The 23,783-nt window shown below is 38.0% G+C and overlaps 2 protein-coding genes across 10 annotated transcripts in view; one reads left to right on the plus strand and one right to left on the minus strand.

Moving 5' to 3' along the window:
- Window positions 1-23,783, plus strand: part of NOVA1 (NOVA alternative splicing regulator 1) — a 170,833-nt gene that overhangs the window by 98,687 nt on the left and 48,363 nt on the right. The window lies entirely within an intron of this gene.
- Window positions 18,814-19,324, minus strand: LOC123330885 (protein lin-52 homolog). The gene is made up of 2 exons (XM_044933396.2): window positions 19,297-19,324; window positions 18,814-19,217 (listed from the first exon to the last, which is right to left on the minus strand). Exons 1-2 carry the CDS (start codon window positions 19,322-19,324, stop codon window positions 18,898-18,900), a joined length of 348 nt encoding a protein of 115 aa, XP_044789331.2. The 3' UTR covers window positions 18,814-18,897.

Here is a 23,783-nt window from a genome sequence, read left to right on the forward strand (position 1 = left end):
TACTGATTTGATCTGACAAAACGAAGAACATAGTGATTTTAGTATGAAATGAATCTAGGAAAAATGTCTGTTTCCAAAGGATAGGATTCAGGACATTAAGCAGAAATACCGAAACATATTAATTAAGCAAACATGTTTTGAGTATCTCTTCTTTTACTTATTTCTTTCAGAATTTATTTTGGACAGCTTGTAAAAAGCGCTCTTTACAGTTTTGAATCAAGGGGAGTTGGCTTTCTTTAGCCATAATGCCAAGAAAGTAGCAGTCTCACATGAACAAAAGGATAAGTAGTAGGAAACATGCTTCAGGTATCAATTCAGATCTGTTAACCACTCTGACAAGATTTGCAGAAATCTTCAGGCATGCCATTTAGAGTCTAGTTTTGACATTAATCTATTTTTTCCAAGTTAATAAAATGTATTCCACAGAGGTAATTTTTGCTATCATCTTAATTAAGTCGATGTGCCCTTTACCTGAGTTTAATTACATAATTTTCTTAAAGTGTGTAAATTGTGCTAAGCATTTATTTATAACATGAAACTAATGTAATGATAAATCAATACTGAAGTGAAGTGAGTGAGTGAGTGAGTGAAGTCACTCAGTCGTGTCCAACTCTTTGCGACCCATGGACTGTAGCCTACCAGATTCCTCCATCCATGGGATTTTCCAGGCAAGAATACTGAAGGAATTTCACATCTCTCACTCTGTTCACTGCAGAGCACAGCAACCAGAATGCTCTTCAGTGAAGAAATTGTAAACTGCTAGTTTGTAGATTTATCACATTAACTTGGAACTCTGAGGCATCTGAAATCTCTACTATATACAAATGAGCTCTCTGTAACATGTCAAGTAATCTTTTTATATGAATTATTTAACTTGTTTGATTTAGTACAGAAGTGAAATTCAGGAAACTTCAGATACTGTTGAATAATTAAATAAAATAATTCCAGACTTTAATTTTATTTTGTATCAAATATCTGATAACCAATTATGATGTGTTGACAGCCCTTAAACGACAGTTATTTACCTCCTTGTCTGCAGAGGCCATTCTGTTCAGGGTCAGCACTGGTCAAGATTTTCTTTATCACTGAGGACTAGAAGACTCATGAAGAATGAAGAGAACTGTGATTAAATCCAGCAATGTGGCCTGATTTTGCTTAAGCAAGAAAAATTCTTGGACTTCTTAAAGTATATTTATTCCCTGATTCTGTCTTATAATGTTGAATTTCCTTCCTGTTATGAACCCCACATAAAACTATTTTTTAATAATCTACTAAAAGTAGATTTTATGCTCTGAAAGATTATCTAGCCTAATTCAAAAAGTCTATGTAACCTGGAAAAACGTTAGGACTAAAGAAAGAGTAATTTATGCAACTACTGGTAACATCATTGGCCTGAGAATGAGATTTCTAAGAATGAGATTTTTTTTTCTCAGAAATGATAAATAACTTGGCATTTATTCAGTTCAGTCGCTCACTTGTGTGCGACTCTTTGAGACCCCATGAATTGCAGCACGCCAGGCCTCCCTATCCATCACCAACTTCCAGAGTTCACTCACACTCATGTCCATTGAGTCAGTGATGCCATCCAGCCGTCTCATCCTCTGTCGTCCCCTTCTCCTCCTGCCTTCAATCCCTCCCAGCATCAGAGTCTTTTCTGATGAGTCAACTTCGCATGAGGTGGCCAACGTATTGGAGTTTCAGCTTTACCATCAGTGCTTCCGAAAACACCCAGGACTGATCTCCTTTAGAATGGACTAGTTGGATCTCCTTGCAGTCCAAGGGACTCTCAAGAGACTTCTCCAACACCACAGTTCAAAAGCATCAATTCTTTGGCGCTCAGCTTTCTTCACAGTCCAACTCTCACGTCCATACATGACCACTGGAAAAACCATAGCCTTGACTAGAGGGACCTTTGTTGGCAAAGTAATGTCTCTGCTTTTGAATATGCTATCTAAGTAAGTGAAGTAAGTGAGTGAAGTCGCTCAGTCATGTCTGACTCTTTGCAACCCCATGAACTGTATCCTACGAGGCTCCTCTGTCCATGGGATTTTCAAGGCAATAGTACTGGAGTGGATTGCCATTTCCTTCTCAAGAGGATCTTCCCGACCCAGGGATCGAACCCAGGTCTCCCACATTGTTGACAGACGCTTTACAGTCTGAGCCACCAGGGAAGTCCTTATATGAATATGCTGTCTAGGTTGGTCATAACTTTCCTTCCAAGGAGTAAGCATCTTTCAATTTCATAAAGTCTGACACTGTGTCCACTGTTTACCCATCTATTTCCCATGAAGTGATGGGACCAGATGCCATGATCTTAGTCTTCTGAATGTTGAACTTTAAGCCAACTTTTTCACTCTCCACTTTCACCTTCATCAAGAGGCTTTTTAGTTCCTCTTCACTTTCTGCCTTAAGGCCGGTGTTATCTGTGTATCTGAGGTTATTGATATTTCTCCCTGCAGTCTTGATTCCAGCTTGTGCTTCTTCCAGCCCAGCCTTTCTCATGATGTACTCTGCATATAAGTTAAATAAGCAGGGTGACAATATACAGCCTTGATGTCCTCCTTTTCCTATTTGGAACCAGTCTGTTGTTCCATGTCCAGTTTTAACTGTTGCTTCCTGACCTGCATACCGGTTTCTCAAGAGGCAGGTTAGGTGGTCTGGTATTCCCATCTCTTGAAGAATTTTCCACAGTTTATTGTGATCCACACAATCAAAGGCTTTGGCATAGTCAATAAAGCAGAAATAGATGTTTTTCTGGAACTCCCTTGCTTTTTCCATGATCCAGCAGATGTTGGCAATTTGATCTCTGGTTCCTCTGCCTTTCCTAAAACCAGCTTGAACATCTGGAAATTCACGGTTCACGTATTGCTGAAGCCTGGCTTGGAGAATTTTGAGCATTACTTTACTAGCGTGTGAGATGAGTGCAATTGTGCGGTAGTTTGAGCATTTTTGGCATTGCCTTTCTTTGGGATTGGAATGAAAACTGACCTTTTCCAGTCCTGTGACCACTGCTGAGTTTTCCAAATGTGCTGGCATATTGAGTTCAGCACTTTCACAGCATCATCTTTCAGGATTTGAAATAGCTCAACTGGAATTCCATCACCTCCACTAGCTTTGTTCATAGTGATGCTTCCTAAGGCCCACTTGACTTCACATTCCAGGATGTCTGGCTCGAGGTGAGTGATCACACCATCGTGATTATCTGGGTCGTGAAGATCTTTTTTGTACAGTTCTTCTGTGTATTCTTGACACCTCTTCTTAATATCTTCTGCTTCTGTTCAGCCCACACCTTTTCTGTCTTTTATCGAGCCCATTTTTGCATGAAATGTTCCCTTGGTATCTCTCATTTTCTTGAAGAGATCTCTAGTCTGTCCCATTCTATTGTTTTCCTCTATTTCTTTGCACTGATCGCTGAGGAAGGCTTTCTTATCTCTCCTTGCTATTCTTTGGAACTCTATATTCAGATGCTTATATCTTTCTTTTTCTCCTTTGCTTTTAGCCTCTCTTCATTTCAGAGCTATTTGTAAGGCCTCCCCAGTCAGTTAGTTTGCCTTTTTTGCATTTCTTTTCCATGGGGATGGTCTTGATCCCTGTCTCCTGTACAATGTCATGAACCTCAGTCCATAGTTCATCAGGCACTCTATCTATCAGATCTAGTCCCTTAAATCTATTTCTCACTTCCACTGTATAATCATAAGGGATTTGATTTAGGTCATACCTGAATGGTCTAGTGGTTTTCCCTACTTTCTTCAATTTAAGTCTGAATTTGGCATTAGAGGACTATAATTGCTGTATTGTAAATATTGTATCTAATTGAACACATTTTTTTCTGATATACAATTGGTTATAATATTTACTAACATTCTTCAATTACTCAGGGCAATAAGTTTTAGATGGACATGTATTTTTATGTACAATTTTTTTTTAATTTTTTAACTTCATTGAATGATTAATTTTTAATGTTATTAAATTTTTTAATACAAATGAAATGAGATTTTAAAATATATTTATTGGGAGTGTGGAATCTTAGCCTCTTGACCACCAGGGAAGTCCCAAAAGGAGATTTTTTTTAAAAAGCTCTTTAAACTTGTCTTATTTTTTAAATTATAAAATATTCAAAACACTCTATTTTAATTATTTACAGTGGTGTCATTTTATTTTTAATATGTATTGAGTTTCAAGAGCACTTGAATATGATGAAAACATTTAAAAATGCAGTTGAGCAAAAATAAAAATTAGACCAAATCATACTGTTCAGAGATAAATTACTTTTAAAATTTGGTATATAATAAATTATTTCCTAGTTTTTTCATGCCTATATGTGTATATTTTATATATATTTTGTAATAAAATGAGATTGTGCTTGGTAAAAGTGAATTAAAGAAAACTAGTTTACTGTTCATCTAATTCATAAATTATGTACAGTTTCAACACTTTTCAGCTGTTGTAATTTTTCCTCAAATGCATAGTGATGTCTTGGTTCTGTACTTATTTTATTTGTAAGCTACCTGTTTGCCTAAGTAGAATTTCCTATAAGCCTTTCTTCAGTGTGTCTGTGGTTGTTGTTCTTCAGTCACTCAGTTGTGTCCAACACTTTGCAATCCTATGAACTGCAGCTAGCCAGGCTTCCCTGTCCTTTACTTTCTCCTGGAATTTGCTCAAATTCTTGTCCGTTGAGTCAGTGATGCCATCCAACCATCTAATCCTCTGTCACCCCCTTCTCCTTCTGCCCTCAATCTTTCCCAGCATCAGGATCTTTTCCAATGAGTGGACTCTGCATCAAGTGGCCAAAGTATTGGTGTTTCAACTTCAGCATCACCTTGACTGGTTTGATCTGTTGCAGTCCAAGGGACTCCAACACCACAGTTCAAAAGCATCAATTCTTCAGTGCTCAGCCTTTTGTATGGTCCAGCTCTCACATCCATACATGACTACTGGGAAAAACCATAGTTGTGCATATACTGACCTTTGTCGGCAAAGTGGTGTCTCTGCTTTTTAATACATTGTCTACGTTTGCCATAGCTTTTCTTCCAAGGAACAAGCGTCTTTTAATTTCATGGCTGCAGTCACTGTCTGCCGTGATTTTTGGAGCCCCCAAAATTAAATCTGTCACTGTTTCCATTTTTTCCCCATATATTTGCTATGAAGTGATGGGACTGGATGCCGTAATCTTAGTTTGTGAATGCTGAGTTTTAAGCTTAACTTTTTCACTCTCTTTCATCAAGAGCCTCTTTAGTATGTCTGTAGTTATCTGTTTTACCTGAGTGTGTCTAATCAAGCACTTCCTGACTCTCAAGCCAAAGATTTTGCAGTCAGTGCTACCACCTGGGATGAGAATCCCATTTTTCTCCTATTTAGATAAGCGGAGGGAGGAAATATGCAAGGCATGCAAGGGATTAACTCACTTTTCCCTTCCTGCACATGTTTCAAAGAACTACCCTGTCTTTTCCTCTAGCATCCTGTACTTAAATTCTGTTACTGCTTAAGAGTTTGAGCTAGCCTCTGTTTTCTGTGAGTTTGGGGCTTTATTATAATTTTTTTGTTCCATTCATTGCCATTTGTTCATTCAGCTGTTATTTATTGGACAGATGTGCATAGGGCATGCTTTAAAGCACTGGGAATACAGCAATAAAAAGTCATAAAGTTCACTGACACTATGGACAAGAAAGAATTGAACAAATAATGAATAGCATCCATAAGATTTCACAAAAGCACGGTGTAGTACTAGTGTACAGGGGTTGTGATGATGGAAAGGACCCGGTTGAGTAAGAATGGCCATCTTCCTTATTCAGGAATGTTTCATAAACTCCGGTTCAGTAAGATGCTATGCTATGCTATGCTAAGTCACTTCAGTTGTGTCCAACTCTGTGCGACCCCATAGATGGCAGCCCACCAGGCTCCCCCATCCCTGGGATTCTGCAGGCGAGAACACTGGAGTGGGTTGCCATTTCCTTCTCCAGTGCATGAAAGTGAAAAGTGAAAGTGAAGTCACTCAGTCGTGTCTGACCCTCAGCGACCCCATGGACTGCAGCCTTCCAGGCTCCTCCGTCCATGGGATTTTCCAGGCAAGAGTACTGGAGTGGGGTGCCATCGCCTTCTCTGTCAGTGAGATAGCTTTCTAAGATTTTAAGACAAAGACCGACATTGAAATGCCCCTCTTATCTTGAGCTATGTCTACCTGTGTTAAACATGAAAGCATCACTGAAAAAATTGGAAATATGTTTCTTGTTAACTCACATTTTCATGTGTGTATAAAGTGTATAAAAATTGAAGGCAGTTCCATTACCATTAAAATAAATACCTATTTAATGGATTAAAGTCTGTAAAATACTTTTATAATGTCCACATGTAAGCTAAGTGCTATAGTTTGTAGCCTGTGTTGTGGACCATTAGGTAGGTGATTGGCATTCACCTGTTGTAAGAAAAATCAGTTGAACATTAGGAAAGTCAACTAAAATTCTACGAGTGAGTAGTACATGGTAAAATACTGCTTTTAAGTAATGAGTAACTTATACTTTTACCCAGACTTCAAATGGTTATATGCCTTCTAGGAAGTTCTGGCTCAGAAAATTTCATGCTTTATAGTTCTTTAATTTGAATATAAAGAGATATTTACCTTCACTACACACTGAACAACTATTTAAAATACGTTATTAAAGAGGTACCAAATATGCTCAAGGGACCTCATGTTTTGCTTTGTCCCTATTACTCTGTTACCTGATTTTTTTCTTCATTTATCAAGACTCTTTCCATATCAGTAAATAAAGATCTTCATCAGCCATTTAATTATGATTTGTCATAATCACAGTTTATTTAACCAACCTATTCTTGTTAAACCTTAAGTTTGATTTAATTTTTTTACCATTAAAAAAATACTTTGGTGAATGACTTATTATTTGTATCTGTATGCTTTTCCAATTGTTCATCAAGTTTTCTTTTTTAAAAAACTAGATTGCTGGGTCATAATACTTGTTACTTGTTGCTAGATGGCCCTCCAGAAAGAATGTGCCAGGCCATAATTAGAGCAAGATTATACTACAGTATCCATTTCTACTTGTGGCTCACCTGGTAAAGAATCGGCCTGCCGTCTGGGAGACCTGTGTTCGATCCCTGGGTTGGGATCCTCTGGAGACAGGAAAGGCTACCCACTCCAGTATTGTGGCCTGGAGAATTCCATGGACTGTAGAGTTCATGGGGTCACAAAGAGTCAGACATGACTGAGCAGCTTTCACTTCACTTCACTTCATCCATTTCTACATATCTGTACCAAAGCTTTAGACGTATTTGCCAGTCTGAGCTTTGTAGTGATATATGATTGTTGTTTGATTTACTTTTTTGAATATAGTGAATTGGAATATTTTTCTATTTGATTAAGTCATTCTTTCTTCACTCTTTCCCTTCCTTTGGCTTTTCTTTCTTTCTTGGGTGTGATCATAACACAAGAATATGTAGTGTGCACCGGAGGGTATATGTGCAAACAAGTGAGTGAGTGAAAAAGCCATTTACATACCTTGCTCATTTTTTTTCTGGTTGATGTTTGGTTTTTCTTAAGGGTTTTTAAGAACCCTTCTTCATATCGTATGGAATAAGTACTAGCTATCAATCTAGCAGTTTGCAGTACTGCAGATTCTCCCAGTTTGATCTTAGCCTTCTAACTTTGCTTTGTATGTATAGAAGTAATAAATTGTATGTGAGTTAAACTCTGTTTTGAAACACCTGTATGGAAACAGGGACTTTTATAAAAGTATACATTGTTGATGAGAAACTAGGGGAGACTAAGCAGACATGACAAAAAATGTGACTTAAATCCTTGATTCATCCTCAGTTCAGTTCAATGGCTCAGTAGTGTCTTGACTCTTTGCGACCCTGTGGACTGCAGCATGCCAGGCCTCCCTGTCCATCACCAACTTCTGGAGCTTGCTCAAACTCAGGTCCATCGAATCAGTGATACCATTCAACCATCTCATCCTCTGGCGTCCCCTCCTCCTCCTGCCTTCAGTCTTTCCCAGCAACAGGGTCTTTTCCAATGAGTCAGTTCGTTGCATCAGGTGGCCAAAATATTGGAGCTTCAGCTTCAGCATCAGTCCTTCCAGTGAATATTCAGGACTGATTTCCTTTATAATAGACTGGTTTTATAGGAAAAACAGCTAGAAAGAACATTGTTTAACATCACACTTCATAGAGAGCTAAATGATTTTTCTTGTAATTCCAAAATGTCATCATAATAACTGTAACCCAAAGCTTGAAGACATTGTTATCATTGTACATATCGTTTCAAGTAAGGTTATATATAACGTTTTTTTAAAAGTTTACTAGGCAAGTTATAGTTCTCAGAACTATTTAACTTATGTAATTGTTAATATTTGAAGTTTGTGACATGATAAATTTTGAAGAGAATCCAGCAGATCCGCAACTCTCCTGTTTCTGTAGAGTAGTTTAACTACCAAGTGTTTTTTTCTTTTTTAATTTCTGGAAACATATTATATTTAAAGTCAGTTATGTGTGTAACCTGTATTAAAATTTATATTTTCATGCATGGTATATTCTAAATAACCTGTTCTCTTAAAAAATATGTTGTTAGTAAGTAAAAAAGTCTAATACTATGAAATTCTGACTGTTGTATACTTAGAAACAATGAAAAACAGTAGAAAAAGGATTTAATATTTTTATTTCACTGTGGCTTTAATAACTAGGATGATTACTTGCAAATGAACAACTGCATCATCTTTAGCACCACAGGCTTAAATTAAGGTCCCAAAGTCCCATAGGTTTTACGTTCCCTGACATGTTATCAAGAAACTTACAAATATAGAATGGCTCATGTTCTAAGATGGAACACAATCCATGTAATATCCATGACTAACAAAGCGATTAAAATTCAGTCCAACATCAGGCTCTGTAAAGGAGGTGCAAAGTGAAGAAAGAGAAAAAAAGGAAAAAGGAACTAGTTGGTTTCTGTTAAAGCTGAACAGGGGTAAAAACAAACCATTTTCATCATATTAGCAGTTGAAGAAATTTAGTTGTTTCTGTGTCTCCGAGCTGCTAATGTAATTATTCTGAACTTCTCATTGTGTTTTAATCTGAAATATTTTCACATATTTTTCAGCCCTTGCTGAAACTATTTCTCTTATAACAATAATACAAATGTATAAGCTATAAGAAGTCCTTTATTTTCATTTTCATGAACCAGAAACATGAGAAAAGAGTGACTGAATACTTTGATTTCGTAGTAAGTGGGCACTTCAATAAAGGTTTGATTATTTTAATAGCTTAATAATCTTAATGAATATTTTATTATGATCAAATAATTATATTAAACTTTACAATCAAATATAATTTCAGTTCTGCTGGAAGTTTGCTGATGCTGAGAATGAAGAGCTCTCAGTGCAAAAAGGGTAGTACCTTGATTCTTTGCCAGTAATACCTGTATCTTTTTCTTAGTAAAATAACAATTAAAAGTTGACTTCTTAACTTCCCAGCTGTGTTGTAAATAATAAGAAACTAGAATAACCAACCGTTCTTTAACTGTACTAAAGAATTATGTCTAAATTCAAATCACATCTGTTGGTTGTTTTTAGTTAAGCATACTTCCAGTGAATTGATCTTTAAAAAGACAATCATAATAGTTGACACGCATCAACCTTTAATGTTGAGTGTTGTATGCCTACATGTATTTGCATTTGGAATTTGTATATCCATTCATACACATTTAAATCCACATCTAGCACCCCATCCTTAGCACTATGTACAACTGTATATCATTATACAGCCTCTTTATCTTCTCTGACCAAAAATATACTAGCAAAGTAAGAATGATACTATCTTAGTCTCAAGGCAATGGTAATAGAGATTGTTTTCAACCTTAAGGTATTATATCTTGGCTTTATGTTCTGCAGATAACAGTGAATTTACTACCTTTTTAGAATGGTAAGGTAAGTAATTTAAATATGAATTTGATTTGTGGCATTTTAGTTTTGGAGAGGATGTTTTGCTTGGGCAGGATACTGATAGGTTTTACATGCAAAAGCATCATGAGTAATTAAATTTAGAGACATTACTTTGCCAACAAAGGTCCATCTAGTCAAGGCTATGGTTTTTCCATTGGTCATGTATGGATGTGAGAGTTGGACTGTGAAGAAAGCTGAGTACCGAAGAACTGATGCTTTTGAAGTGTGGTGTTGGAGAAGACTCTTGAGAGTCCCTTGGACTGCAAGGAGATCCAACCAGTCCATCCTAAAGGAGATCAGTCCTGAATATTCATTGGAAGGACTGATGCTGAGGCTGAAACTCCAATACTTTGGCCACCTCATGTGAAGAGTTGACTCATTGGAAAAGACCCTGATGCTGGGAGGGATTGGGGGCAGGAGGAAAAGGGGACAACAGAGGATGAGATGGCTGGATGGCATCACTGACTCGATGCACATGAGTTTGGGTGAACTTTGGGAGTTGGTGATGGACAGGGAGGCCTGGTGTGCTGCGATTCATGGGGTTGCAAAGAGTTGGACAAGACTGAGTGACTGAACTGAACAGAACTGATGTGCTATGTGCTAAGTCGCTTCAGTCATGTCTGACTCTTTGTGACCCCATGGACTCCATGTGACCCCCTGTAGCCCACCAGGCTCCTCTCTCCATGGAATTCTCCAGGCAAGAATACTAGAGTGGGTTGCCATTTTCTCCAGGGACTCTTCCCAACCCAGGGATCAAACCTGTGGCTCCTGCATTGAAGGCAACTTCTTTACTGCTGAGCCACCAGGGTATTTTTTTTTATAAATTTATTTATAGAAAATGTTAAATGATGTTTCTTTATTATAGGACGTTATATTTTCACTATGCCAGTACATATTGTGAATCATTCAGAAAGGAAGATATTATGTGCAGTATTTCCCCTTATAAGTATTTGACCAGAGATTCCTTTTTTTTTTTGTGAAGCATATTGTAGGGCAAGTGTTACATAAAACATACTTACAGAAGTGCTAGACTAGCATTTGGGGGTTTTAATACTTAAAAAAATTTTTCACATCTTTTTCTTCAGCTTATCTTAAAACAGGGTGATTGTATAACAATCATGGTTTTTCTTTTAAAAATATTCTCTCAATTCCTAAATTTTCTTGATGTTGCAACTTCAAAATTACTACCAATATGGTCATATTATTTAACTCATAATAATAATATCTATTTTCTTATTATACTTTGTATTATCTGGGTTCTTCCTATTTTTTCATCATTTCTTTCCATGTTTGCCTTGAAGTTTTTTCCCAACAATGTTGATCTGTCTACATGCAGCATCATGATTCTGACAGACCTTGTTTTCTCAAGCTTCCTTACTTTTATACATGTAGTTTTCTCTTCCTGAAATGTCTCTTTCTTACTCCACATCTGCTGATGAATACTTGCTTCTTATGATTTAAAAGTCAAGATGTAGTGTAACCCATTCTCTAAAGCTTTATTGAGCTAATATTTGCCATCCGTATATGTAGTTATTAATTTATGTTGGTTGTTCATGAATATTTATTAAGTATTTGGCACACATATATGTCAGGATGCTATAAGTGTAAGGATGAACAGTGTAAATATGAAAAAAGAGCTCATATTCTTGAGGACTGGATAGGCTAGTAAATGGACAACTAACATTCAGAAAATGCAGGTCATGGCATCTGCTCCCATCACTTCATGGGAAATAGATGGGGAAACAGTGGGAACAGTGTCAGACTTTATTTTTCTGGGCTCCAAAATCACTGCAGACGGTGACTACAGCCATGAAATTAAAAGACACTTACTCCTTGGAAGAAAAGTTATGGCCAATCTAGATAGCATATTGAAAAGCAGAGACATTACTTCGCCAACAAAGGTTCATCTAGGCAAGGCTATGGTTTTTCCAGTGGTCATATATGGATGTGAGAGTTGACTGTGAAGAAGGCTGAGTGCCGAAGAATTGATGCTTTTGAAGTGTGGTGTTGGAGAAGACTCTTGAGAGTCCCTTGGACTGCAAGGAGATCCAACCAGTCCATTCTGAAGGAGATCAGCCCTGGGATTTCTTTGGAAGGAATGATGCTAAAGCTGAAACTCCAGTACTTTGGCCACCTCATGCGAAGAGTTGACTCATTGGAAAAGACTCTGATACTGGGAGGGATTGGGGGCAGGAGAAGAAGGGGACGACAGAGGATGCGATGGCTGGATGGCATCACTGACTCGATGGACATGAGTCTGAGTGAACTCTGGGAGTTGGTGATGGACAGGGAGGCCTGGCGTGCTGCGATTCATGGGGCGCAAAGTGTCGGACACGACTGAGCGACTGAACTGAACTGAACTGAATAATCCCTGATAATTGCTATTCCCAGGAAGTACAGGGTGCTGTGGATACACATAGGAAGAGATAAAAAAAAACCAGGTAAAATTCTGGGAAACTTATGCCTGGCCAGAGATTTGAAAGATAAACAGGAGTTACTAAGGTGGAAGGATGAATGCAGTTAGAGCAGCTAAGAAAATAGTTAAAAACAGAGATGGACTTACATGAAAATAGATGGAATTACTAGGGGAAATAGTCAAGCAGACATTGATAATTATGTGGTAAGTAATTACATAGTATTACCATAGCACTGTAGTATTACCAAATGCAATGGCTTTGGGGATTATAGGTCTGAACTTTGAGACCATGTTGGAATTTACTGAGGCTAATAAGATGGTATTCTGCTCTTTGTAACACTGTAAGTAACATATATTGAGGTGGTTTCTCCACGCCGTAGCCATTTAATATATAATAGAAAGGAAGCCCTACCTGGATTTCCAAAAAAGTATATTTTCAGCAAGCTTGAAATAGGTTAATTGTGTATACATCTTTGGCTATCATGATATCTTAGGAACACAGAAATACTTAAAGTTCATGTATGTCTTCTCCAGACTAAAAGTAGTCAAAGCCCTTGTAAACTTTTTAATAGGCTCCATACTAATCCTATCCATGGAATTTCTGTATTACTTTATTTTCCATTTTAGAGTTACAAATACATAGTAGTCTATAGGTGAAAAGTTTTCTGTCAATAGAAGTTTTCTCCCCTTCATTTTTAGAAATTAGGGAATAAAAATCAATTTGCTGTGTTTTACACATTCAGATTGCTTTATGTATAGTTTTAGATTGTTGGGCTCTAATTTTAAATATGCTCAAATTATTAATAAGAAAACTGGAGGTTAAATTCCCAAAATATTTAATCCTTTTAAATAAATTAACAAATTATTTTATAATATTCCCAAGGTCAATCTTCCAGGGCCCTTTTAAAGGTCTTATTCACAAATAAAATTCTTTGTAAAGTTTTCTGACTAACTTATTCTTAATATCAAATTTGTGTTTTGTTCATTTATGTTTCTGTGATATTTCAGCCTGTTACATAATATACTATACCCTCTTACAATATATGAAAATGTCTGAAATCTTGACTTAACAGTGGGAAAAGGCTAGGAATAGATTTACTCTATTTAAAATTATTTTGCTATTATAGTAATAAGTGCCAATTGTTTCATTTTCAGAATATCTTAGTTGATAATAGAAGTTTATCAAATCACGGTGCCTTTGGGCCTATTAAAGACTTGTTGAGTAAATAATGTTTCATGGTCTCATATATATTCTGTAATAGCAGTTTCTTTTTCATCAATTAAATAGAGGTAAAGTCTATCTAAAGTTACATAGTTTATAATTTTTACATAGACATGGTTATGATCAATATATTAAAATTTTGATTTAGTTCTGATGTAATATAACAGAATTTGGTCAAATAACTTAATTGATAAAGGCATTTTTTCCCTTAAGAGTGTGTAGTTGCTGGCATTTAGTAGATGCCAAAGCTAAAATGTCAGGCTTTGATATGCAGCTGTATTGTAAGAAAGTCTTTTATTTATTTATTTATTTGGTAAGAAATTCTTATTTGTGGTCAGGATTTTCTATTTTATGATTACAGTGATTAAGTTTAATTATGAAGTTTCATCTGTACTCCTTACTCTAAAGTGGGGAACTGTTTGCTTTTTTTCCCCAGTAAAACCTTTGTAAAAGTATTCTATGGGTGTACCTTCAAAGGAATATCCAGTAGATAATTGGACAGGAGGGTATTGAACTGAGCTTCCTTTCCTGGGTGTTTCTAAAAGGATTAGTAGAAGGAAGATAATACTTTGAAATAGAAATGTATGGTATATACATTCATTAGTAGATTTCTTTAGGAAACATGTAATGATGATCCTGAGTAAAGCAAAATAGTGTAATAATGGTCCCTGGTTTACCTGATATCATTGATAGTCCTGTTTTATACTTCCCTTGGTATATATTTTTCCTCTTCTTTTGTTGTTTAAAATAAATTTTAGTGTAGTTGATCTGGATTAATAAAATCTTATTGTAATGTTTCTCATCCAGCGCCATAGTTTTAATTCTTTAAATTAATAATTTTTATTGAAATTTGTGACATACTGGGTTGGGGATACAGCTGTGAACAAAATAGTCAAAAGTTTCTGCCCTCTTGGACTCTTTGTTCCAGTGGGGAAGATAAACAATGAAGTAAACAAGTTACAACAAACTTTTATTTCAGAAAGTGATTGAATCATGGAGAAAGTAGAGGAACATAAAATGACACATAGTAATTGAGAGCAAGCTATTTATTTCTCAGTTGTTAAGGAATACTTCTCTGATGCTGTATCACTGAACCAAGGGCTTCATAAATGAAAAAGGGGCTGCTTTGAGAAAAGCCAGAGGAAAAGTGTTCCTAGTATAGACATCAGTAGGAAAAAAAGGCCTAAGTAAGAACAAGCTTGGCATTTTCCAAGAACTAAAAAAGACCCATCTTCCTAGAGTGAAGAAAAAGAAAGGGAGAGTAATATGAGATGAGGACTGAGAACTAAACAGAGGCCAGAATGTGATGGGTTTTGAAAGCCAGTGTAAAGAATTTAAAATGAGAATACAGTACATTGTTTTTAAACAGGTAAATTATATGTGATTGGTGTGTTTAAGAAATCACTTTGAACAAGGAATGGATTATAGAGGCACAAGAGGTGAGGCAGGCTATTGTAATGGTCCTGCTTAGAGATGATGGTAACTTGGAGTAGGAGGTGTCAGTAGAAAGAGAGTGAATTAGTTCACATTATGTTATTATGGTGTTTACAACCATGGACCAGATTCCTTATCCAAGGAAGAGAATAGCAACAAAAAAGCCAAAGGAAGAAAGTGTTTCCATAAGGAGGAAATGATCAACTGAGGCTGCTGTGTGGAGAGGAAAGGGAAAAGGCCATAATAGTATACCGCTTGCGATTTTTTTGATTGCTGGAAGTTTACCAACATCCTTATCATTCATATTCACTGAAAACTTTGCCATCTGACTCACTGTCTACCTCTATGTCTGTACTCCTGTTCGGCCTTTGTTCCTAAAAACTTTGAAAGAAAATGATGGTAAAGGAAGCGAGGGAGTGGCAAAATGGAACAAGGAAAATATCTAAACTGTTTGTCGCCCAGGTAACCTGAGATTTGAGAGAGAAAAAAACTGCCCCAGTTGAGAGGGCTCCATGGGACATAAAGAGGTAGGGAACAGCAAGATTTTATCAGCGGATGAGACTATAAGAAACATTCAGAACAGGTGTTTTGGATATGGAGCCTCTTTTGAAACTGAGGTAACAGAGGGCACACTGAAGAGGTCTAAAAGGACAGAGGATGGGGAATCGGGTCATATTCAGAGATACAGAGAAGACAGTAAGCATAGAGATCTGGTTATGGTGACAGGAGAGGTTTAGACTTTTGCTGGCAACTTAGATACACAGGGATATGAGGAGTGGTAGTCTCTTTTAGGATGATGGACATTTAAAGTTATGGTACAGTGTACTGTTTTAAAGGTGTGATACCACTGATGTTTCTTTTCTATTCCTAAAAATAATGCAGTGGTCTTTGATGGAGGAGGAGCAGAGGAAGTGAGATACTGAGATGTGGTAGCCACTGGTTAGGGGAACAGTTGACTCAAATGAACTAAGAAGGATACTCAAGGACTTATTGCCATCGGTAGGTTAATGAGTATGGGCAGGAGGCCAGAGAGTGGACAGGAAACCAAAGACTCAGAGATTCTCTCTAAAGGAAAGGAGGCCAGAGGATGACAGAGAGCCAATCATATGTCTTCACATGGATCAGAGGTCAGTGGGTGGCCAACAGTCCAAGAATCTGTCTTCAAGTGCATTATAAGTCAAGAGGACTAGCCAGAGAGTCAGGAGGTTTAAACCAATGGAAAGTTATGTATTACTATAAGAGGACATGAGTATATCTGACAATTACCATCTTAAAGGCAACATCTAGTCTGGGGTGCTTCCATTTGACAGATATTATCCATAATATTTTAATAATTCAGAACAGAAAAAGTAAGAGCAGTTATATGAAATAAGAATTATAAAATTTAATATAGAAACAGTTTTGCCATTTTCTTACATGTTTTTAAACCTGAGTATAATAGGTTAAATCAATTAAATTTAGTTTGTGATATCACAGAAACTCATCTGAACAGTAGCTACCAGCTTTAAGCTGCATTGAAGTGGTGTTATACATATTATCTATTTTCATATATCACCTTTAGCCCCTTTAATATATTCTGATATTCTTTATAATTTTCTGATACTTGATATTGGAAAAAAACAAAGTGATAATACTCGGTTCACATCAGAGAATACAAAAATAACGTTTGACAAGTGAGCTGGAGAACTTTGAAGAACTTCTGAGCCTCACCTTTATCCTCAAAGTTACATTTCTGTCTAAGTATATTGTGGCATGCTGAAGCTATTTGTTTAAGATATATTGTTGCTTATTCTCAGTATCATGGTCATAGGAAGGAAGACTATAATGTGCAGGAAGAGTGTAGACATATTTGTGCTTTGTATATTCTTTTTTTTTTAAATAAAACGTAAGTATTTATTATGACGACACAGAAACCACCATACACAAAGTACAATCCTCTAACATCCTAAAATACATACATGCACACATTGTACATAAATTTATATTAATATAAAAATACATCAGTAACATTTCTAAGGACAGCAAATACAAAACCAATAAATACTGAAATTCTAAAACATCTATGTATATTAAGTGCTGGTGGATAAGATGACAGTAAAAGGAAGAGGCCAAAGCAGACCCCAAAACCAGGTTACAGACTGGAGTTGGTTTGAGGGAGGTATCCCAAAGTTCTCCATCTATTTCTCAATATCCCCAAGCACTTAGAAGTGCCTGACACCATCAATTCTCAAAAAACAGAGCAAAGTTAGAATCTGACATTGCGGCATTATTTTTTTGCACAGCCCTCCTTCCTTCTCTCTCCCCATCTTTTACATTCTTTAACCGTATTTAAGATAAAGGAATGTCAATGATAAGCTTTACTTAAAATCAAAACCTCTCTAGCCTAACCTTATATATCGCATCCAAACAGAATGTTTGCCTTCTCATACTCTCTTTTAATGTCTTGTGTTAAATTCCACGCACCCTGATCAATAAGTAAAATTGCATGGATGGTCAAAGGAAGCAAAACCCATGAAAGAAAAACCCAGCCTTACTTCTAGCACGGGAAACAAGGCAGAAGTGTCAGAAAATGGCTAACAGACCAGCTATTAAACTGAGCAGTGTGGTACCCTAGCCAGACACTCAGCATCAAGACCTTGACCACAACATCCCTAGTGTCTAAACACTAACACACTACTGCCACATGGATCTTCTTTTCATAAAGTTTAGGAAACCCCATGAACTTCTCAAAATAACAGAAGCTGGCAGCTAACTTACAAGACAAAATAAGGAGAATACTTATAATCAATTTTAAACATGGGCTAGATTTTCAGGTCGTAACATAGATGATGGACAAAGAGCTCCATAAGAATTGTAGAGTCAAGAAATTCTTTCTCTTCTGTGTGTGTGTGTGTGTGTGTGTATTTCTGTTATATGAGTGAACTATCTAATCTGTGCTATGAGATGGAATAGCGGGGCAAGCAAAATACTGCCACCATTCCACAGCACATTCCCTTAAGGTCAATTACAATTTCTAGTTTTTAATTAAATGGGAACTCCTGCACTCAATCCCCTTCTCCTATCTTTCAGGCCATACCTACTTTCTCACTTGAATCTGTAACAGATTAAGCAGAACTCAAAAGTCCTTTCCATCATCTTTAAGCTAGTCTTGATATCTAGAACCCAATGCAACCCTGCATGCGCCTTTCACTGTACAAGCTAATCCCAGGAGGGACTTGGTACACAGGGATTCCGCTCTCTGGAGTCAGACACATGGGGGGCCCTTGGAGGTAGGGAACAGAATGCATTGGGGGATGCGACTATCATGAGAGGTGTAGAATTTCAAAAGCATTTCTCTAGCTGGGGATTCCTGGAACCTAGTATACATTGGTGGGTTTGCAGGTCAAACTGTACCCTGACCTGAATCTAACTGGTCCAGAATCTAATTGGCCTCTGGTCTCCTAGTATCATAAATACTTCCTAAGAGATGAAGTACAATTCAAAGGAACTCGTCCAATCAACATGTCTCAACTGACTTTACCATCACTGAATCAAATCAACTGTAAGATCCTGGAGCTCCTGAATCACTTCTGGAAATGAGAAAGCAGGACTTTGACCTTTAAGAATGATATGCTCTCTGGTGTCACCAGCATCCGAGGTTCAGACGGTCAAAGTCTGGAAGCTGATGGAATCACTGCACCGATCCTTGGGTAGAGCAGATTCTTCTCTTGCTGCCGAACGTCCTCAGAGGTGCAGAGTGCCAGAAGCAGGGGAGAGGGTGAATTCTGGAGTGCAGTCTCTGGCCTCTGGTCAGGAAGCAGTGAGGTGTGCATCTTCAGAGCTGCACTGGGAAGGAAGCATGGTTCTGGGCCCCAGGACATCCTGTCCACAAGCAGCTGCTACTTCTTGGGCTTCTCTAGAATGTTGAGGAATTTTCCCCTTGTCATCTCTCTGGACTCATCCAGCCCCAACTGATAGGCCAGGTTCTGAAGGCCTCGTACCTTCTCCATCAAGTTAGCTGTGGTGAGGCTCCCCAGTTCTTTCAACATGTCGATGTCATCACGTTCTATTTCAGCCATCCATTTGGGTGGAGAGCTAGTAATAGGACTTTTGAAGGAAGCTGCAAATTCAGCAACACCTGGTAATTGTTCTGGCCAAAGGTCTGGTGAAGCCCAGTCAAGTTTTTCAAAACTTAGCAAAGATGCTTCTAGATCTGTCCCTGGAAGTCAAGAGATTTGAGTTCTATGGTTACTGATGCTACTGAGCCATGATGTTACACAAATAAACGATTTGCTTACTCTCCCCATTGTCCGTGGGAGACGCCATCTTCCAACCCCTGTATATTCTTTCCTGATCAAATATTGCCATTTTTTCCAATGTGATAAAGGGCATTTATGGAAACAACATCTAACATCATACTCAATAATGAAAAACTTGATAGCTTTCCACTGAGTAAGATCAGTTCGGTTCATTTCAGTTGCTCAGTTGTGTCTGACTCTTGGCGATGCCATGGACTGCAACATGCCAGGCCTCCCTGTCCATCGCCAACTATCAGAGTTTACTTAAACTCATGTCCATTGAGTCAGTGATGCCATCCAACCATCTCATTCTCTGTTGTCCCCTTCTCTTCCTGCCTTCAGTGTTTCTCCGAATCAGGGTCTTTTCCAGTGAGTCAGTTCCTTGCATCAGGTGGCCAAAGTATTAGAGTTTCAGCTTTACCATCAATCCTTCCGATGAATATTCAGGACTGATTTCCTTTAGGATGGACTGCTCTGATCTCCTTGCAGTCCAGGGGACTCTCAAGAGTCTTCTCCAACACCAAAGTTCCAAAGCAATAATTCATCTGCACTCAGCTTTCTTTATAGTCCAACTGTCACATCCATACATGACTATTTGAAAAACCATAGCTTTGACTAGACAGACCTTTGTTGGCAATGTAATGTCTCTGCTTTTTAATATGCTGTCTAGGTTGGTCATAACTTTTCTTCCAAGGAGCAAGCATGTTTTAATTTCATGACTGCAGTCATGATCTGCAGTGATTTTGGAGCACAAAAAAATAAAGTCTGGCACTGTTTCCACTGTTTCCCCATCTATTTGCCATTAAGTGATGGGACCAGATGCCATGATACTAGTTTTCTGAATGTTGAGTTTTAAGCCAACTTTTTCACTCGTGTTCCCTTTCATCAAGAGGCTCTCTATTTCTTCTTCGCTTTCTGCCATAAGGGTGGTATCATCTGCATATCTAAGGTTATTGATGTTTCTCCTGGCAATCTTGATTCCAGCTTGTGCTTCCTCCAGACCAGTGTTTCTCATGATGTACTCTGCATATAAGTTAAGTAAGCATGTGACAATATACAGCCTTGACGTACTCCTTTTCCTATTTGGAACCAGTCTGTTGTTCCATGTCCAGTTCTAACTGTTGCTTTCTGACCTGCATACAGATTTCTCAAGAGGCAGGTCAAGTGGTCTGGTATTCCCATCTCTTTAGGAATTTTCCACAGTTTGTTGTGGTCCACACAGGTAAAGGCTTTGGCATAGTCAATAAAGCAGAAATAGATATTTTTCTGGAATTCTCTTGCTTTTTCAATGATCCAGTGGATGTTGTCAAATTGATCTCTGGTCCCTCTGCCTTCTCTAAATCCAGCTTGAACATCTGGAATTTCATGGTTCATGTACTTTTGAAACCTGGCTTGGAGAATTTTAAGCATTTCTTTGCTAGTGTGTGAGATGCGTGCAGTTGGGCGGTAGTTGGAGCATTCTTAGGCATTACCTTTCTTTGGGATTGAATATTTGCCTTGATTCATAGTAAGAGCAAGAACAAGACAAAGAATACCTGCTTTCTCCACTGCTGTTCAACAGTGTGCTAGTAGTTCTAGAGAGAATAATTGAATAGGGAAAATTTTTACAGGTTATCCAGATTGGAAAAGGAGAAGTCAAACTGTCTCTATTTGTAGATGACATAATCCCATATGTAGAAAACCTCAAATAATTTATAAGAAAACTACTGGAACTAATAAAAAAAATTAGAAATGTTGTAGGGTACAAGATACAAAAAACAGTGTACATCTATCTGCCAGCAATGAAGAATCCCAAAATGAAGTTAAGAAAGCAATTTAATTTGCAATAGCATCTAAAAAAATACCTAGTAGTAAATTTTGTCTCCTTATAGACTAAAGAAGATGTGTATAAATGTAAAAGCATCCCATGTTCATGGGTAAAAAGACTTAGTATTGTTAAGATGCCATAACTATCCAGAGCAATGTACTACTGCTGCTGCTGCTAAGTCGTGTCCAATTCTGTGCGACCCCAAAGACGGCAGCCCACCAGGCTCCTCCGTCCCTGGGATTCTCCAGGCAAGAGCACTGCAGTGGATTGCCATTTCCTTCTCCAATGCATGAAAGTGAAAAGTGAAAGTGAAGTCGCTCAGTCGTGTCCGACTCTTAGTGACCCCATGGACTGCAGCCCACGAGGCTCCTCCATCCATGGGATTTTCCAGGCAAGAGTACTGGAGTGGGGTGCCATTGCCTTCTCCAAGAGCAATGTACAGATGCAGTTAAATCCCTGTTAAAATTCCAACAACCTTTTATGCAGAAATGAAAAACTCAGTCCTTAAATGCGACCCATGGACTGTAGCCCACAGGCTTCTCAGTCCATGGGATTTTCCAGGCATGAATACTGGAGTGGGTTGCCATTTTCTTCTCCAGGGGATCTTCCTGATCCAGGGATCGAACCCGGGTCTCCCGCATTGTAGGCAGACGCTTTACTGTGCAAGCTACCAGGGAGCCCCATACAAAAGGAGAGGTGCTGAATAGTTAAAGCACTCTTGAAAGAGAACAAATCTCAGGATTTACACTTCTTGATTTCAAAAATTACTACAATACAAAGCTACAGTAATCAAAGCAATGTAGTACTTACATAAAGATAGATGTATAGACTTATGGACTATGAGTGAAAGTCTAAAATAAACCCATATATCTGAAGGTACTTTTAAATCATATTTATGATAAGGTTTTAGTATCTTGAATATATAAAGAACTTCTAAAACTCAACAACAAAAAGACAGACAACCAAAGGAAATAATGGGATAAGACTGATAGACATTTCACCAAAGAAAATATACAAATGGCCAATAATCAATGAAAAGATAACCAACATCATTAGTCTTCAGAGAAAAGCAAATCAAAACTACAATGAGATAACACCTCACAGTCATTAGAATGACTATTAATAATAACTAGTGTTATTTAAGAAGTAGAGAAATTAAAACTCTCATAAATTGATGGTGGGAATGCAAAATGGTACAATAGCTCCACTGTGGAAAACAGTTGAGCTGCTCCTCAGAAAACTACCTATAGAATTCCCATATGACCCAATAAGTCTATTCCTATCAGTTCAGTTCAGTGGCTCAGTTGTGTCCGACTCTTTGCGACCCATGAACCACAGCATGCCAGGCCTCCCTGTCCATCACCAACTCCCGGAGTCCACCCAGTCCCATGTCCATTGAGTCAGTGAAGCCATCCAACCATCTCATCCTCTGTCGTCCCCTTCACCTCCCGACCTCAATCTTTCCCAGCATCATGGTCTTTTCAAATGAGTCAGCTCTTCGCATCGGGTGGCCAAAATACTGGAGTTTCAGCTTCACCATCAGTCCTTCCAATGAACACTCAGGACTGATCTGCTTTAGGATGGACTGCTTGGAACTCCTTGCAGTCCAAGGGACTCTCAAGAGACTTCTCCAACACCACAGTTCAAAAGCATCAGTTCTTCGGCACTCAGCTTACTTTATAGTCCAACTCACATCCATACATGACCACTGGAAAAACCATAGCCTTGACTAGACAGACCTTTATTGGCAAAGTAATGTCTCTGCTTTTTAATATGCTGTCTAGGTTGGTCATAATTATGACCAACCTTTCCTTTTAAGGAGTAAGTGTCTTAATTTCATGGCTGCAGTCACCATCTGCAGTGATTTTGGAGCCCAGAAAAATAGTCAGACACTGTTTCCCCATCTATTTCCCATGAAGTGATGGGACCAGATGCCATGATCTTCATTTTCTGAACGTTGAGCTTTGAGCCAGCATTTTCACTCTGCTCTTTCACTTTCATCAAGAGACTCTTTAGTTCTTCTTCACTTTCTGCCATAAGGGTGGTGTCATCTGCATATCTGAGGTTATTGATATTTCTCCCGCCAGTCTTGATTTCAGCTTTTGCTTCCTCCAGCCCAGCGTTCCTCATGATATACTCTGCATATAAGTTAAGTAAGCAGAGTGACAATATACAGCCTTGACGTACTCCTTTCCCTATTTGGAACCAGTCTGTTGTTCCATGTCCAGTTCTAACTGTTGCTTCCTGACCTGCATACAGGTTTCTCAAGAGGCAGGTCAGGTGATCTAGTATTCCCATCTCTTTCAGAATTTTCCACAGTTTATTGTATTCCACACAAAGGCTTTGGCATAGTCAGTAAAGCAGAAATAGATGTTTTTCTGGAACTCTCTTGCTTTTTCAGTGATCCATCGGATGTTGGCAATTTGATCTCTGGTTCCTCTGCCTTTTCTAAAACCAGCTTGAACATCTGGAAGTTCACGGTTCACATATTACTTTACTATGGTGTGAGATGAGTGCAGCTGTGCAGTAGTTTGAGCATTCTTTGGCATTGCCTTTCTTTGGGATTGGAATGAAAACTGACCTTTTCCAGTCCTATGGCCAGTGCTGAGTTTTCCAAATGTGCTGGCATATTGAGTGCAGCACTTTCACAGCATCATCTTTTAGGATTTGAAATAGCCTA

Source organism: Bubalus bubalis, chromosome 20 (genome assembly GCF_019923935.1).
Source record: "Bubalus bubalis isolate 160015118507 breed Murrah chromosome 20, NDDB_SH_1, whole genome shotgun sequence".
Taxonomy (NCBI): domain Eukaryota; kingdom Metazoa; phylum Chordata; class Mammalia; order Artiodactyla; family Bovidae; genus Bubalus; species Bubalus bubalis.

Coding starts and splice junctions, on each gene's coding strand:
- LOC123330885 (XM_044933396.2), bottom strand. CDS start 19,324: ATGGCGTCTCCCACGGACAATGGGGAGA. Junction 19,218..19,296: donor TCCCACGGACAATGGGGAGA/GTAAGCAAATCG, acceptor CTTGACTTCCAG/GGACAGATCTAGAAGCATCT.